A 14,336-nucleotide genomic window follows, 5' to 3' on the forward strand; every position below is an offset into this window, starting at 1 on the left:
CAGTGTTATCTATATAGAGGCCATTGTACAGGGAGGGGGAGGAGATAAGCTGTGACATCATCTATTGTCAGTAGTGATGTAATGATGGGTCAGTGTTATCTATATAGAGGTCATTGTACAGGGAGGAGGAGGAGATAAGCTGTGACATCATCTATTGTCAGTAGTGATGTAATGATGGGTCAGTGTTATCTACATATAGAGGTCATTGTAAAGGGAGGGGAGGAGATAAGCTGTGATATCATCTATTGTCAGTAGTGATGTAATGATGGGTCAGTGTTATCTATATAGAGGTCATTGTACAGGGAGGGGAGGAGATAAGCTGTGACATCATCTATTGTCAGTAGTGATGTAATGATGGGTCAGTGTTATCTATATAGAGGACATTGTACAGGGAGGGGGAGGAGATAAGTTGTGACATCATCTATTGTCAGTATTGATGTAATGATGGGTCAGTGTTATCTATATAGAGGTCATTGTACAGGGAGGGGAGGAGATAAGCTGTGACATCATCTATTGTCAGTAGTGATGTAATAATGAGTCAGTGTTATCTATATAGAGGTCATTGTACAGGAAGGGGGAGGAGATAAGCTGTGACATCATCTATTGTCAGTAGTGATGTAATGATGGGTCAGTATTATCTATATAGAGGTCATTGTACAGGGAGGAGGAGGAGATAAGCTGTGACATCATCTATTGTCAGTAGTGATGTAATGATGGGTCAGTGTTATCTATATAGAGGTCATTGTACAGGGAGGGGGAGGAGATAATCTGTGACATCATCTATTGTCAGTAGTGATGTAATGATGGGTCAGTGTTATCTATATAGAGGTCATTGTACAGGGAGGGGGAGGGGATAATCTGTGACATCATCTATTGACAGTAGTGATGTAATGATGGGTCAGTGTTATCTATATAGAGGCCATTGTACAGGGAGGGGGAGGAGATAAGCTGTGACATCATCTATTGTCAGTAGTGATGTAATGATGGGTCAGTGTTATCTATATAGAGGTCATTGTACAGGGAGGAGGAGGAGATAAGCTGTGACATCATCTATTGTCAGTAGTGATGTAATGATGGGTCAGTGTTATCTATATAGAGGTCATTGTACAGGGAGGAGGAGGAGATAAGATGTAACATCATCTATTGTCAGTAGTGATGTAATGATGGGTCAGTGTTATCTACATATAGAGGTCATTGTACAGGGAGGGGAGGAGATAAGCTGTGATATCATCTATTGTCAGTAGTGATGTAATGATGGGTCAGTGTTATCTATATAGAGGTCATTGTACAGGGAGGGGAGGAGATAAGCTGTGACATCATCTATTGTCAGTAGTGATGTAATGATGGGTCAGTGTTATCTATATAGAGGACATTGTACAGGGAGGGGGAGGAGATAAGTTGTGACATCATCTATTGTCAGTAGTGATGTAATGATGGGTCAGTGTTATCTATATAGAGGTCATTGTACAGGGAGGGGAGGAGATAAGCTGTGACATCATCTATTGTCAGTAGTGATGTAATGATGAGTCAGTGTTATCTATATAGAGGTCATTGTACAGGAAGGGGGAGGAGATAAGCTGTGACATCATCTATTGTCAGTAGTGATGTAATGATGGGTCAGTATTATCTATATAGAGGTCATTGTACAGGGAGGAGGAGGAGATAAGCTGTGACATCATCTATTGTCAGTAGTGATGTAATGATGGGTCAGTATTATCTATATAGAGGTCATTGTACAGGGAGGGGGAGGAGATAAGCTGTGACTTCATCTATTGTCAGTAGTGATGTAATGATGGGTCAGTGTTATCTATATAGAGGTCATTGTACAGGGAGGAGGAGGAGATAAGCTGTGACATCATCTATTGTAAGTAGTGATGTAATGATGGGTCAGTGTTATCTATATAGAGGTCATTGTACAGGGAGGAGGAGGAGATAAGCTGTGACATCATCTATTGTCAGTAGTGATGTAATGATGGGTCAGTGTTATCTACATATAGAGGTCATTGTACAGGGAGGGGAGGAGATAAGCTGCGACATCATCTATTGTCAGTAGTGATGTAATGATGGGTAAGTGTTATCTATATAGAGGTCATTGTACAGGGAGGGGGAGGAGATAATCTGTGACATCATCTATTGTCAGTAGTGATGTAATGATGGGTCAGTGATATCTATATAGAGGTCATTGTACAGGGAGGGGGAGGAGATAAGCTGTGACATCATCTATTGTCAGTAGTGATGTAATGATGGGTCAGTGTTATCTATATAGAGGTCATTGTACAGGGAGGGGGGGGGAGATAAGCTGTGACATCATCTATTGTCAGTAGTGATGTAATGATGGGTCAGTGTTATCTATATAGAGGTCATTGTACAGGGAGGGGGAGGAGATAAGCTGTGACATCATCTATTGTCAGTAGTGATGTAATGATGGGTCAGTGTTATCTATATAGAGGTCATTGTACAGGGAGGGGGAGGAGATAAGCTGTGACATCATCTATTGTCAGAAGTGATGTAATGATGGGTCAGTGTTATCTATATAGAGGTCATTGTACAGGGAGGGGGAGGAGATAAGCTGTGACATCATCTATTGTCAGTAGTGATGTAATGATGGGTCAGTGTTATCTATATAGAGGTCATTGTACAGGGAGGGGGAGGAGATAAGCTGTGACATCATCTATTGTCAGTAGTGATGTAATGATGGGTCAGTGTTATCTATATAGAGGTCATTGTACAGGGAGGGGGAGGAGATAAGCTGTGACATCATCTATTGTCAGTAGTGATGTAATGATGGGTCAGTGTTATCTATATAGAGGTCATTGTACAGGGAGGGGGAGGAGATAAGCTGTGACATCATCTATTGTCAGTAGTGATGTAATGATGGGTCAGTGTTATCTATATAGAGGTCATTGTACAGGGAGGGGGAGGAGATAAGCTGTGACATCATCTATTGTCAGTAGTGATGTAATGATGGGTCAGTGTTATCTATATAGAGGTCATTGTACAGGGAGGGGGAGGAGATAAGCTGTGACATCATCTATTGTCAGTAGTGATGTAATGATGGGTCAGTGTTATCTATATAGAGGTCATTGTACAGGGAGGAGGAGGAGATAAGCTGTGACATCATCTATTGTCAGTAGTGATGTAATGATGGTCAGTGTTATCTATATAGAGGTCATTGTACAGGGAGGAGGAGATAAGCTGTGACATCATCTATTGTCAGTAGTGATGTAATGATGGGTCAGTGTTATCTATATAGAGGTCATTGTACAGGGAGGGGGAGGAGATAAGCTGTGACATCATCTATTGTCAGTAGTGATGTAATGATGGTCAGTGTTATCTATATAGAGGTCATTGTACAGGGAGGAGGAGATAAGCTGTGACATCATCTATTGTCAGTAGTGATGTAATGATGGGTCAGTGTTATCTATATAGAGGTCATTGTACAGGGAGGGGGAGGAGATAAGCTGTGACATCATCTATTGTCAGTAGTGATGTAATGATGGGTCAGTGTTATCTATATAGAGGACATTGTACAGGGAGGGGGGGAGATAAGCTGTGACATCATATATTGTCAGTAGTGATGTAATGATGGGTCAGTGTTATCTATATAGAGGTCATTGTACAGGGAGGGGGAGGAGATAAACTGTGACATCATCTATTGTCAGTAGTGATGTAATGATGGGTCAGTGTTATCTATATAGAGGTCATTGTACAGGGAGGGGGAGGAGATAAACTGTGACATCATCTATTGTCAGTAGTGATGTAATGATGTGTCAGTGTTATCTATATAGAGGTCATTATACAGGGAGGGGGAGGAGATAAGCTGTGACATCAGAGCACGGGTCTGAGTTCTACATCCTGATGGCTAAAAATAAATGTTTTTAGAACAAAATCACTGATCTTTCTATGAATAACCTGCCGGACGTTTACACTGGGCTCAGCGTTCGGCGAGGGGTCGCGCGTCCTCCGTATTATTTATAGCCCTGAAGAAAGAAAACATCACTTTGAGCCAAGTTGTTGAAGCGTCTGATTCATGGAGCGGTGAGTTATATCAGAGGGTTTGATGAATCAGCCCCCCCCCCCTGTGCTTTATTGCAGCCTAAAGTAATGTTTCTCAGCACGAGAGGTAATAACACCAACAGGGCCCGGGGTGAGCGAGCCGACCGCAAGGGGAGAGGTCAGGAGCCCCCAATGGGATAAGTCTGTAGGCAGAAGACAATGGGGCGACGGAGCGGAGGTATTTTAATCCCTTTTAGCCATAAAAACACAATAATATGCATAAAAACAGTAATAAAAAAGACAAAAATAGCAAAAATTGGAACCGGATCACTGATGCTAGTAACAAATTTCACAACAAAAAGTTCTTACAGAGGTGGTTTCAAGCATCCATATCCATAAGATAAGAGATAAATCCGAGATTTTGGGGGTTTCCATCTGCCAAGACCCCCCCCCCCAAAAAAAAATCCACACAACAGGGGGACCTATCCCATACCGGAAGCAGTGCCATTACACTGCCTTACAATGACGCTCAGGGTCACATGATCTCTTCTTCCCAATAGTCACTGTGTTTATGCTGCTGTACTGAAGATATCCAAGCCCATCAGACACAGCAGGATGTACTGATCTACCAAATGGGGCTTGTGTATCTCTGTATGCGCTAACTGGCAGCTACCGTGACTGTGGGGACAGGTTGTCTATAGTACAGCAGCAGGAATCACTAGTCACACGATACACATGATACTCTAACTCTCAGGAGGGGAAGACCATGTGATCTGGAGCCAAAGCGTAATAGTAGTGTAAAGATGCTGCTTACTGGTCCCAAATTAGGACCAATTTCCCTCTGCAGTCTTACCAATAATACTAATTTCATTATTGCACACAGATTTTTATATATATATATATATATTAAAGTGGCGTCTTCATTCTCTCATAGACAGCAGTGCAGCCTGTATAATGTCTCATAGACAGCAGTGCAGCCTGTATAATCTCTCATAGACAGCAGTGCAGCCTGTATAATGTCTCATAGACAGCAGTGCAGCCTGTATAATCTCTCATAGACAGCAGTGCAGCCTGTATAATCTCCCATAGACAGCAGTGCAGCCTGTATAATCTCTCATAGACAGCAGTGCAGCCTGTATAATCTCTCATAGACAGCAGTGCAGCCTGTATAATCTCTCATAGACAGCAGTGCATCCTGTGTAATCTCTCATAGACAGCAGTGCAGCCTGTATAATCTCTCACAGACAGCAGTGCAGCCTGTATAATCTCTTATAGACAGCAGTGCATCCTGTATAATCTCTTATAGACAGCAGTGCAGCCTGTATAATCTCTCATAGACAGCAGTGCAGCCTGTGTAATCTCTCATAGACAGCAGTGCAGCCTGTATAATGTCTCATAGACAGCAGTGCAGCCTGTATAATCTCTCATAGACAGCAGTGCAGCCTGTATAATCTCTCATAGACAGCAGTGCAGCCTGTATAATCTCTCACAGACAGCAGTGCAGCCTGTATAATCTCTTATAGACAGCAGTGCATCCTGTATAATCTCTTATAGACAGCAGTGCAGCCTGTATAATCTCTCATAGACAGCAGTGCAGCCTGTGTAATCTCTCATAGACAGCAGTGCAGCCTGTATAATGTCTCATAGACAGCAGTGCAGCCTGTATTATCTCTCATAGACAGCAGTGCAGCCTGTATAATATCTCATAGACAGCAGTGCAGCCTGTATAATCTCTCATAGACAGCAGTGCAGCCTGTATAATCTCTTATAGACCGCAGTGCAGCCTGTATAATCTCCCATAGACAGCAGTGCAGCCTGTATAATCTCTCATAGACAGCAGTGCGGCCTGTGTAATCTCTCATAGACAGCAGTGCAGCCTGTATAATCTCTTATAGACAGCAGTGCAGCCTGTATAATCTCCCATAGACAGCAGTGCAGCCTGTATAATGTCTCATAGACAGCAGTGCAGCCTGTATAATGTCTCATAGACAGCAGTGCAGCCTGTATAATATCTCATAGACAGCAGTGCAGCCTGTATAATCTCTCATAGACAGCAATGCAGCCTGTATAATCTCTCATAGACAGCAGTGCAGCCTGTATAATGTCTCATAGACAGCAGTGCAGCCTGTATAATCTCTCATAGACAGCAGTGCAGCCTGTATAATCTCTCATAGACAGCAGTGCAGCCTGTATAATGTCTCATAGACAGCAGTGCAACCTGTATAATGTCTCATAGACAACAGTGCAGCCTGTATAATGTCTCATAGACAGCAGTGCAGCCTGTATAATGTCTCATAGACAACAGTGCAGCCTGTATAATCTCTCATAGACAGCAGTGCAGCCTGTATAATCTCTCATAGACAGCAGTGCAGCCTGTATAATATCTCATAGACAGCAGTGCAGCCTGTATAATGTCTCATAGAAAGAGATAGTCGGATACTCCACCGCTGGAACAAATGATAAAGCCTCTGCTTTGTCACATGTGGGGACTTACTGTACTTATAATAAAAGAAACGGCTAAAAGGTCTGAGTTTCCGTCTTACCTTCTGTAGACTCGTAGGATTTAGTTGAGTCTTGTCAATAATTTTTACAGCCACCTGCAAATAAAAAAAATGAAAATGGAAAATGTAACACCTGTAATCGGAGCAGGGACAGGCCTGGTTTGTGGCCACAGACTAATACAGCAATGCAGAGGTAATCATTGGTTTATGAATATGTAAATGAGGCTGCAAGTGCAGAGAGGGCGGAGCTGATATGCCCTATTTGCCTCCAGATAGCTGCCAGTGCCCCTCTTTTCCTCTGGTATCATTGACCGTTAAGCAGTAAATGATATATTCAGCCTCTGCTTATTCAGACTAATCTAAGAAAACAGGCCCCGCCCCCAGAGCACTTAAAAACCCCCTTTAAGTTTAGTGTTATAACTCCCAATCCCAATCACTCAAATAAAGCTGGCATTATGTAGAGCACTTTATAAGCTTTCTCTACAAAACTTTTCTATTTCTCACCGTCATGTAAAGAAAAATGAATCTTTTATGCAAATACGGTGCAAAAGGGGCGGGGCTATATATATATTTGTGCACCCCTTTTCTTCTATCTACCATGATACAATATCCCATATAGAAAGAAGATGTAGACAGAAGAAAAAATGGGTAGACCAGGAGTCACGGACTGACCATAGTGCACGGAGAAGCTAATTTGCATAAAAATAAAGCTGCTTTTAAAAAAAAAAATTAAAAAATAAAAGTTTAGAAAGCTTCTTAATTTCCCTCGACGTTGCCGGTTTTACTTTGAGAGATGTAGACTCCCCCTTTAAGCATAAAATCCAATAAATATTCTAGATTTTTCACAGCACTTTCCTCTGTTATTCTCCCTGGAAATGTATAAATTAACCATTTCATTGCTGTAACATTTAAAGGATGCTGCCGAATATCCTCTCCCATCAGTCTTGGCAGTACCAGACCATACAGGGATAAACCCCTATTGACTAATGATGGTAACACCCAATATACACGGAGGAATAACAGAGGGACGAGACACAAAATCTTAAGGAAATAACGCTCCAACATTGTTATTTCGTAGGAAATACAAGAAGTGACTAAAACAGAGATTATAAAAGCTGTCGGGACCCCTTTAAATGTACATTTCGGCAGCTTTGCCCCTGAGGCTTTGTTACAGTGTGACAGCTGTTGAGTCCATTAGATTCATCTGTTGCGGAGCTGAATGGGAAATTGTTAATAGGCCATAACTCTGCGGCCATATAAAAGACCCCCCCTCCCCTTTAATAAAAGGGACGGTGCAGATAACAATAGGCCTGGCCCGGGGCATTGGCTCGGTGTCCTCTCCTGTGTCATACTTAGATTCCTCTGGACCTTCGTCACATGTGAACACGGCCGTACAATGAATGGAGGGGAATGTGTGTGAGGCCACGTCAGGTGCACTTACCTCTCTCCCCGTCAGGACGTGTCGGGCCAGTTTCACCTTGGCAAAGTTACCTTTGCCGATGGTCTTTAGCAGGCGGTAGTTTCCGATGTGCGGCTGCTCGTCGGTGGTGGACGCTATGGAGTTGCGGCATCGCGGGAGGCTTTGTCTGCTGCTCGACTTTGTAGGGGGGACGTGGGGTTCAGGGTACCCGTCCAGTGATGTGTGCTGCAAGGGAAGATGGGAAATTGTTACTAACATGGCCCATAGCAACAGAATGATCACCTCCCCCACCCATATAACATCACCTCTCATCCCAAGAGTCATAGGGGCAGATTTATCAAGCAGTCTGAAAGTCAGAATATTTCCAATTGCCCATGGCAACCAATCACAGCTCCCCTTTAAAATATTCATGAGCACTGGTGAAATGAAAGCTGAGCTGTGATTGGTTGCCATGGGCAACTGGAAATATTCTGACTTTCAGACTGCTTGATAAATCTGCCCCACAGTGTCCATATAGCAGTGAATCACAGAGAAGAGATTTCATAGAAAATCATTTTGTAGAACATAACAGAGGACAAAGGATGACAGTGACAGAGATGGAGCCTCCAAAATAGTGTCCACAGAGGACCTCACAAAAGAGGTCAGAGACCTCACAAAAAGAAACAGTGGTCCTGAACAGAGACAACAACAAAGGCCTCACAACAGAGACTGTCCACAGAGGGTACAGAAACAGAGACTGTCCACAGAGGGTACAGAAACAGAGACTGTCCACAGAGGGTACAGGAACAGAGACTGTCCACAGAGGGTACAGAAACAGAGACTGTCCACAGAGGGTACAGGAACAGAGACTGTCCACAGAGGGTACAGAAACAGAGACTGTCCACAGAGGGTACAGAAACAGAGGCTGTCCACAGAGGGTACAGGAACAGAGACTGTCCACAGAGGGTACAGGAACAGAGACTGTCCACAGAGGGTACAGGAACAGAGACTGTCCACAGAGGGTACAGGAACAGAGACTGTCCACAGAGGGTACAGGAACAGAGACTGTCCACAGAGGGTACAGGAACAGAGACTGTCCACAGAGGAGACAGAAGCAGAGACTGTCCACAGAGGAGACAGAAGCAGAGACTGTCCACAGAGGAGACAGAAGCAGAGACTGTCCACAGAGGAGACAGGAGCAGAGACTGTCCACAGAGGAGACAGGAGCAGAGACTGTCCACAGAGGAGACAGGAAGAGAGGCAGGCACAAAATCCCAAATCAGAGCCATTATTATGTGGCCTCCATAACCATCAAAAGCAAAGTTCTCCCAGAAAATTAAATAACAAAAAACACTTAACTTATTAACTTATTAACCATAAGGATAAATTTCTCCTCACAAGACTTCGGGGTCTCTGAGTCTATGAGGTCTCTGAGCAGACGACACCTCCTTAGCATCAGCCTGGCCTCCATAATGATATATCACATACAGATGATACTGGAGCATCAGCCCGGCCTCCATAATGATATATCACATACAGATGATACTGGAGTATCAGCCCGGCCTCCATAATGATATATCACATACAGATGATACTGGAGCATCAGCCCTGCCTCCATAACGATATGTCACATACAGATGATACTGGAGTATCAGCCCGGCCTCCATAACGATATGTCACATACAGATGATACTGGAGTATCAGCCCTGCCTCCATAATGATATCTCACATACAGATGTTACCAGAGCATCAGCCCGGCCTCCATAATGATATCTCACATACAGATGATAACAGAGCATCAGCCCGGCCTCTATAATGATATCTCACATATCTCACATACAGATGATACTGGAGCATCAGCCTTGCCTCCATAATGATATCTCACATACAGATGTTACCAGAGCATCAGCCCGGCCTCTATAATGATATCTCACATATCTCACATACAGATGATACTGGAGCATCAGCCAGGCCTCCATAATAATATCTCACATACAGATGATACTGGAGTATCAGCCTGGCCTCCATAATGATATCTCACATACAGATGATACTGGAGCATCAGCCAGGCCTCCATAATAATATCTCACATACAGATGATACTGGAGTATCAGCCCGGCCTCCATAATGATATTTCACATACAGATGATACTGGAGTATCAGCCCGGCCTCCATAATGATATCTCACGTAAAGATGATACTGGAGCATCAGCCAGGCCTCCATAATGATATCTCACATACAGATGATACTGGAGCATCAGCCCGGCCTCCATAATGATATCTCACATACAGATTATACCAGAGCATCAGCCCGGCCTCCATAAAGATATCTCACATACAGATGATACTGGAGTATCAGCCCGGCCTCCATAAAGATATCTCACATATAGATGATACTGAAGTATCAGCCCAGCCTCCATAATGATATATCACATACAGATGATCACTGTGAAAATAGGGGGTCACGTTAAGAAAATTTACACCCAAAATAACCAAAAAGTCATATATATTCAGACAATGCTGCAGAGTATTGCTTATTTCTAGGTGTACTGTGCCTTTAAATTGGTTGTCGTAATTATTTTGCTGGCATTACCAATAGGGGAACCACTAAATATATAATTCGTAAAAATAGAGCTTTGTATCAATTATTAATAAATTTATTGTACCTTAAAAGTGATTGGCATCTCTCCATGGTCACCTTGGATAGTAACCTGAAGCATATAGTATGTGTGTGGGTAATAACTGTGTATGCCAGCCCCAGGTATCTCCATATCACAGAGTGTGCCAACCACAGCTACATCCATAACGTGTGTGCCAACCACAACCTCCTCTACAGCATTATGTGCCTCTATAACATAGTATGCCAACTACAGGTGCCTCCATATAGTGATTTCCAACCACAGGCACCTCCATAACAAGGTGTGCCAGCCACACGTACATCCATATTACAGAGTGTGCCAACCGCAAAGGCAACAATAACAGTGTTTGCCAGTCACAGGTACCTCCATACAGTGTGTGCCAGTCACAGGTACCTCCATACAGTGTGCGCCAGTCACAGGTACCTCCATATTACAAAGTGTGCCCATCACAGAGGCATCTATACAGTGTATGTCAACCACAGGGGAATCGATAACAGCGTGTACCAGCCACAGGTACCTCCACACAGCCATGCCAGCCACAGAGATATCCATACAGTGTGTGCCAGCCACAGGTACCTCCACACAGTGTATGCCAGCCACAGAGATATCCATACAGTGTGTGCCAACCACAGGGCCCTCCATAAAGTGTATGCCAGTCACAGGGCCCTCCATACAGTGTATGCCAGCCACAGGGCCCTCCATACAGTGTATGCCAACCATAGGGACCTCCACACAGTGTATGCCAGTCACAAGGACCTCCATACAGTGTGTGCCAAGCACAGGGATATCCATACAGTGTGTACCAAGCACAGGGATATCCATACAGTGTGTACCAAGCACAGGGATATCCATACAGTGTGTGCCAAGCACAGGGCCCTTCATAAAAATGTTTGCCAACCACAGGCACCTCATAACAGTGTGTGCCACAGGTGCCTCCATACTGTGTGTGCCAACCACATATGTCTACTTAACAGTATGGTGCCAACATCAGGTGCTCCCATGAGTGTGTACAATCCACAGATCCATTGGACACTAACAGATCCTAGACCTCCTTGCTTCATAAGGTCCGTCAGGGTTTGGTCATATTTGGCTCTGATAGTGCTGCCTGCTTCCCTCTATTCTTAGAGCCCACTTTGATCTAAATCTGTAAATTTTTTGGGGGGTCCTTAGTTGGAATATTTGAGGACTATAAACACTGCCCTAGGTTATACTCATACACAACAATATTACAGGAGGACCTTTCTGTAGCCGAGTGCCCCCTCGGGATACCACGACATCCTGAGGAATCCAGACACCGGAGCGGTCGTTGTGTTCTAGGATTTCGCAGTGACAGAATAAAACAGGAAGACACCGCGCCACGCTGGTAATTTTAGAAATATCTTAAACATGCAAAATATTTCCAGAACAACATAATAGACCGGGACCAACTGTGCTGTGTTTTAGCATTTTTATTGCTGAGCCGATGGAGGCGGAGGAGAACATATGGAGACATTCCAAACTGTGCTGTGAGATCCGGCACCTGTCACAGAATCCTGCCGCCACCCCCGCCAAACATGATACCCCCCCCCACCACCACTGCACTCACAGTGGTCAAAAAGTGACAGAAAATGGCATTTTACCATTGTCCTTATTACTTAAAATAACCTAAACGATCATAAATTTGTAGGGAATATCAGCACAGGACCAAAAAACAACAAAAGAAACAACATAAAATAAAGAAACAGATAAACCAAAAAATGTATAATTCACTATGATATTAAAAACAATCCTGCAAAATTGTCCTTATTACTTAAAACCACCTATACGATGGTAACATTGTAGGGAATATCAGCACAGGACAAAAAAACAAGCAAAAAAACAACATAAAATACAGAAACACATGAACCAAAAAAATTAAAATTTCACTACGATATAAAAGGATCCTGCAAAATTGCCCATAATACTCGTGCACATAAACCAAAATCTAATCTAAGTTTGAGTTTTAAAAAAAGTAAAAAAAAAAAATATACAAAAAACCCCCTAAAGTCACAATGGGCAACAATCCAAACTTGTGCAGTGTTAAGAAGTGACCCGACAACCCCAAAATCTGTACCACCAGATTTTCTAAATGTGAGAGAAGTTTTGTAGCGCACCAGAGAGAGGTCTAACGCTCTAGGCCACACCCCTAGCCCTTCTCATAACCACACCCCTTGAGCTCCAGCACCAAATAATACCAACCTTAATGGTCCTCCTCACACAGTAAAACGCCATTTTTAATGGTCCCCACATATTAGGACATAACGCACCCCACATTGCACAGTGTTCTTCTAACATCAAATTTTAACACCCCCTTTTCGAGGTCTTCCATTTACATCATGTCTTTCACCATTACACTCACTGCTATCTGCATCCGAAAGACATCTGTGACTTACCACCGTGACTTACCACACTTTTTGTCCCCACCAACAAAGCAGCATGAAAGGTTCACCATCGTTTTGATGGCATCAATTAACTGTATACAATATCAGTGGATGAACCGTGGTACCCCCATAGATCAACTTTACATAATATCAGATTGGTTGGGGGTCGACAATTTGTGTCCCCATTGATCAACTGAAGACAATGGGATTAGCGGGGGTCTAATTTTGGTTTTGTCACATTAATGTAGCCAATAAATGCCACCGATCCTGGTCTCGTATCGCTCTAGACTCTACTTCCTGGTTCCTCTCAACAAACAGGAAATGCCCTCATAACCAATCACTGGCAAATCAGCCGAGGTTTGTTACTTCTTGGGTTGATGATTGGTTAAAGATTATCAGAGAACCCATTAAAAAAATTTTAAAACACTTTAGTCAGGGGCCACCAAGGTTTAATAACAATTGCGGGAAAACAAGACAGTTTTCACTCTGAGGACCTCCCCATGGATTTCAACCTTTGTATTGCCCAAAGGATTTCTGGGTTCTTCATAATAATTAACCTTAAAGATAAAAACTCAATATCAGATCACTGGGGGGGGTTCAAATTTAGGTACCCCCAGAATCATCCGCTTGCATTTTAAGATTGGTGGGTATCCCAAAAACCAGTAACCCCACAAAAAACTGAATGCAGAAGATTGGTCCAACACCAGGGACCTTCACCACTTACTGTACATAATAAAAGATTGGTGGAGGTCGACTCCAGGGACCTCTACTATCTACTGTACATTATAAAAGATTGGTAGAGGTCCAACACCAGGGACCTTCACCAACTACTGTACATAATATAAGATTGCTGGGGGTCCAACGCCAGGGACCTTCACCCTCAACTGTACATAAGATTAGATTAGTGGAGGTCGATTCCATGGACCTCTACTATCTACTGTACATAATACCAGATTGGTGGGCGTGAAACACCAAGGACCTGCACCATCTACTGTACATAATATAAGATTGGTGGAAGTCCAACACCAGGGACCTCCACCATCTACTGTACATAATATCAGATTGGTGGAGGTCCAACACCAGGGACCTTCACCATCTACTATACTTAAGATTAGATTGGTGGAGGTTCAAGACAGGGGACCTCCACCATCTACTGTACATAATATAAGATTGGTGGAGGTCCAACACCAGGGACCTTCACCATCTACTGTACTTAAGATTAGATTGGTGGAGATCGACTCCAGGGACCTCTACTATCTACTGCACATAATATAAGATTGGTGGAGGTCCACCACCAGGGACCTCCACTATCTAATGGACATAATATAAGATGGTTGGAGGTTCAACACCAGGGACCTCCACTATCTACTGTGCATAAGATTAGATTGGTGGAGGTCGACTC

General features: G+C 43.3%; 1 protein-coding gene across 2 annotated transcripts in view; it reads right to left on the minus strand.

The window, feature by feature from the left end:
* The window catches only part of MARK1 (microtubule affinity regulating kinase 1), a 104,487-nt gene that overhangs the window by 55,630 nt on the left and 34,521 nt on the right, over positions 1-14,336 (minus strand). For both annotated transcript variants that reach the window (XM_072140097.1, XM_072140096.1), the window contains exons 2-3: positions 7,939-8,142; positions 6,540-6,593 (exon numbers count right to left, since the gene is read on the minus strand). In XM_072140097.1, coding sequence (XP_071996198.1) covers positions 6,540-6,593; positions 7,939-8,142 — 258 coding nt within the window. The remainder of the gene's footprint in view (positions 1-6,539; positions 6,594-7,938; positions 8,143-14,336) is intronic.

Source organism: Engystomops pustulosus, chromosome 3, assembly GCF_040894005.1.
Source record: "Engystomops pustulosus chromosome 3, aEngPut4.maternal, whole genome shotgun sequence".
Lineage (NCBI taxonomy): Eukaryota > Metazoa > Chordata > Amphibia > Anura > Leptodactylidae > Engystomops > Engystomops pustulosus.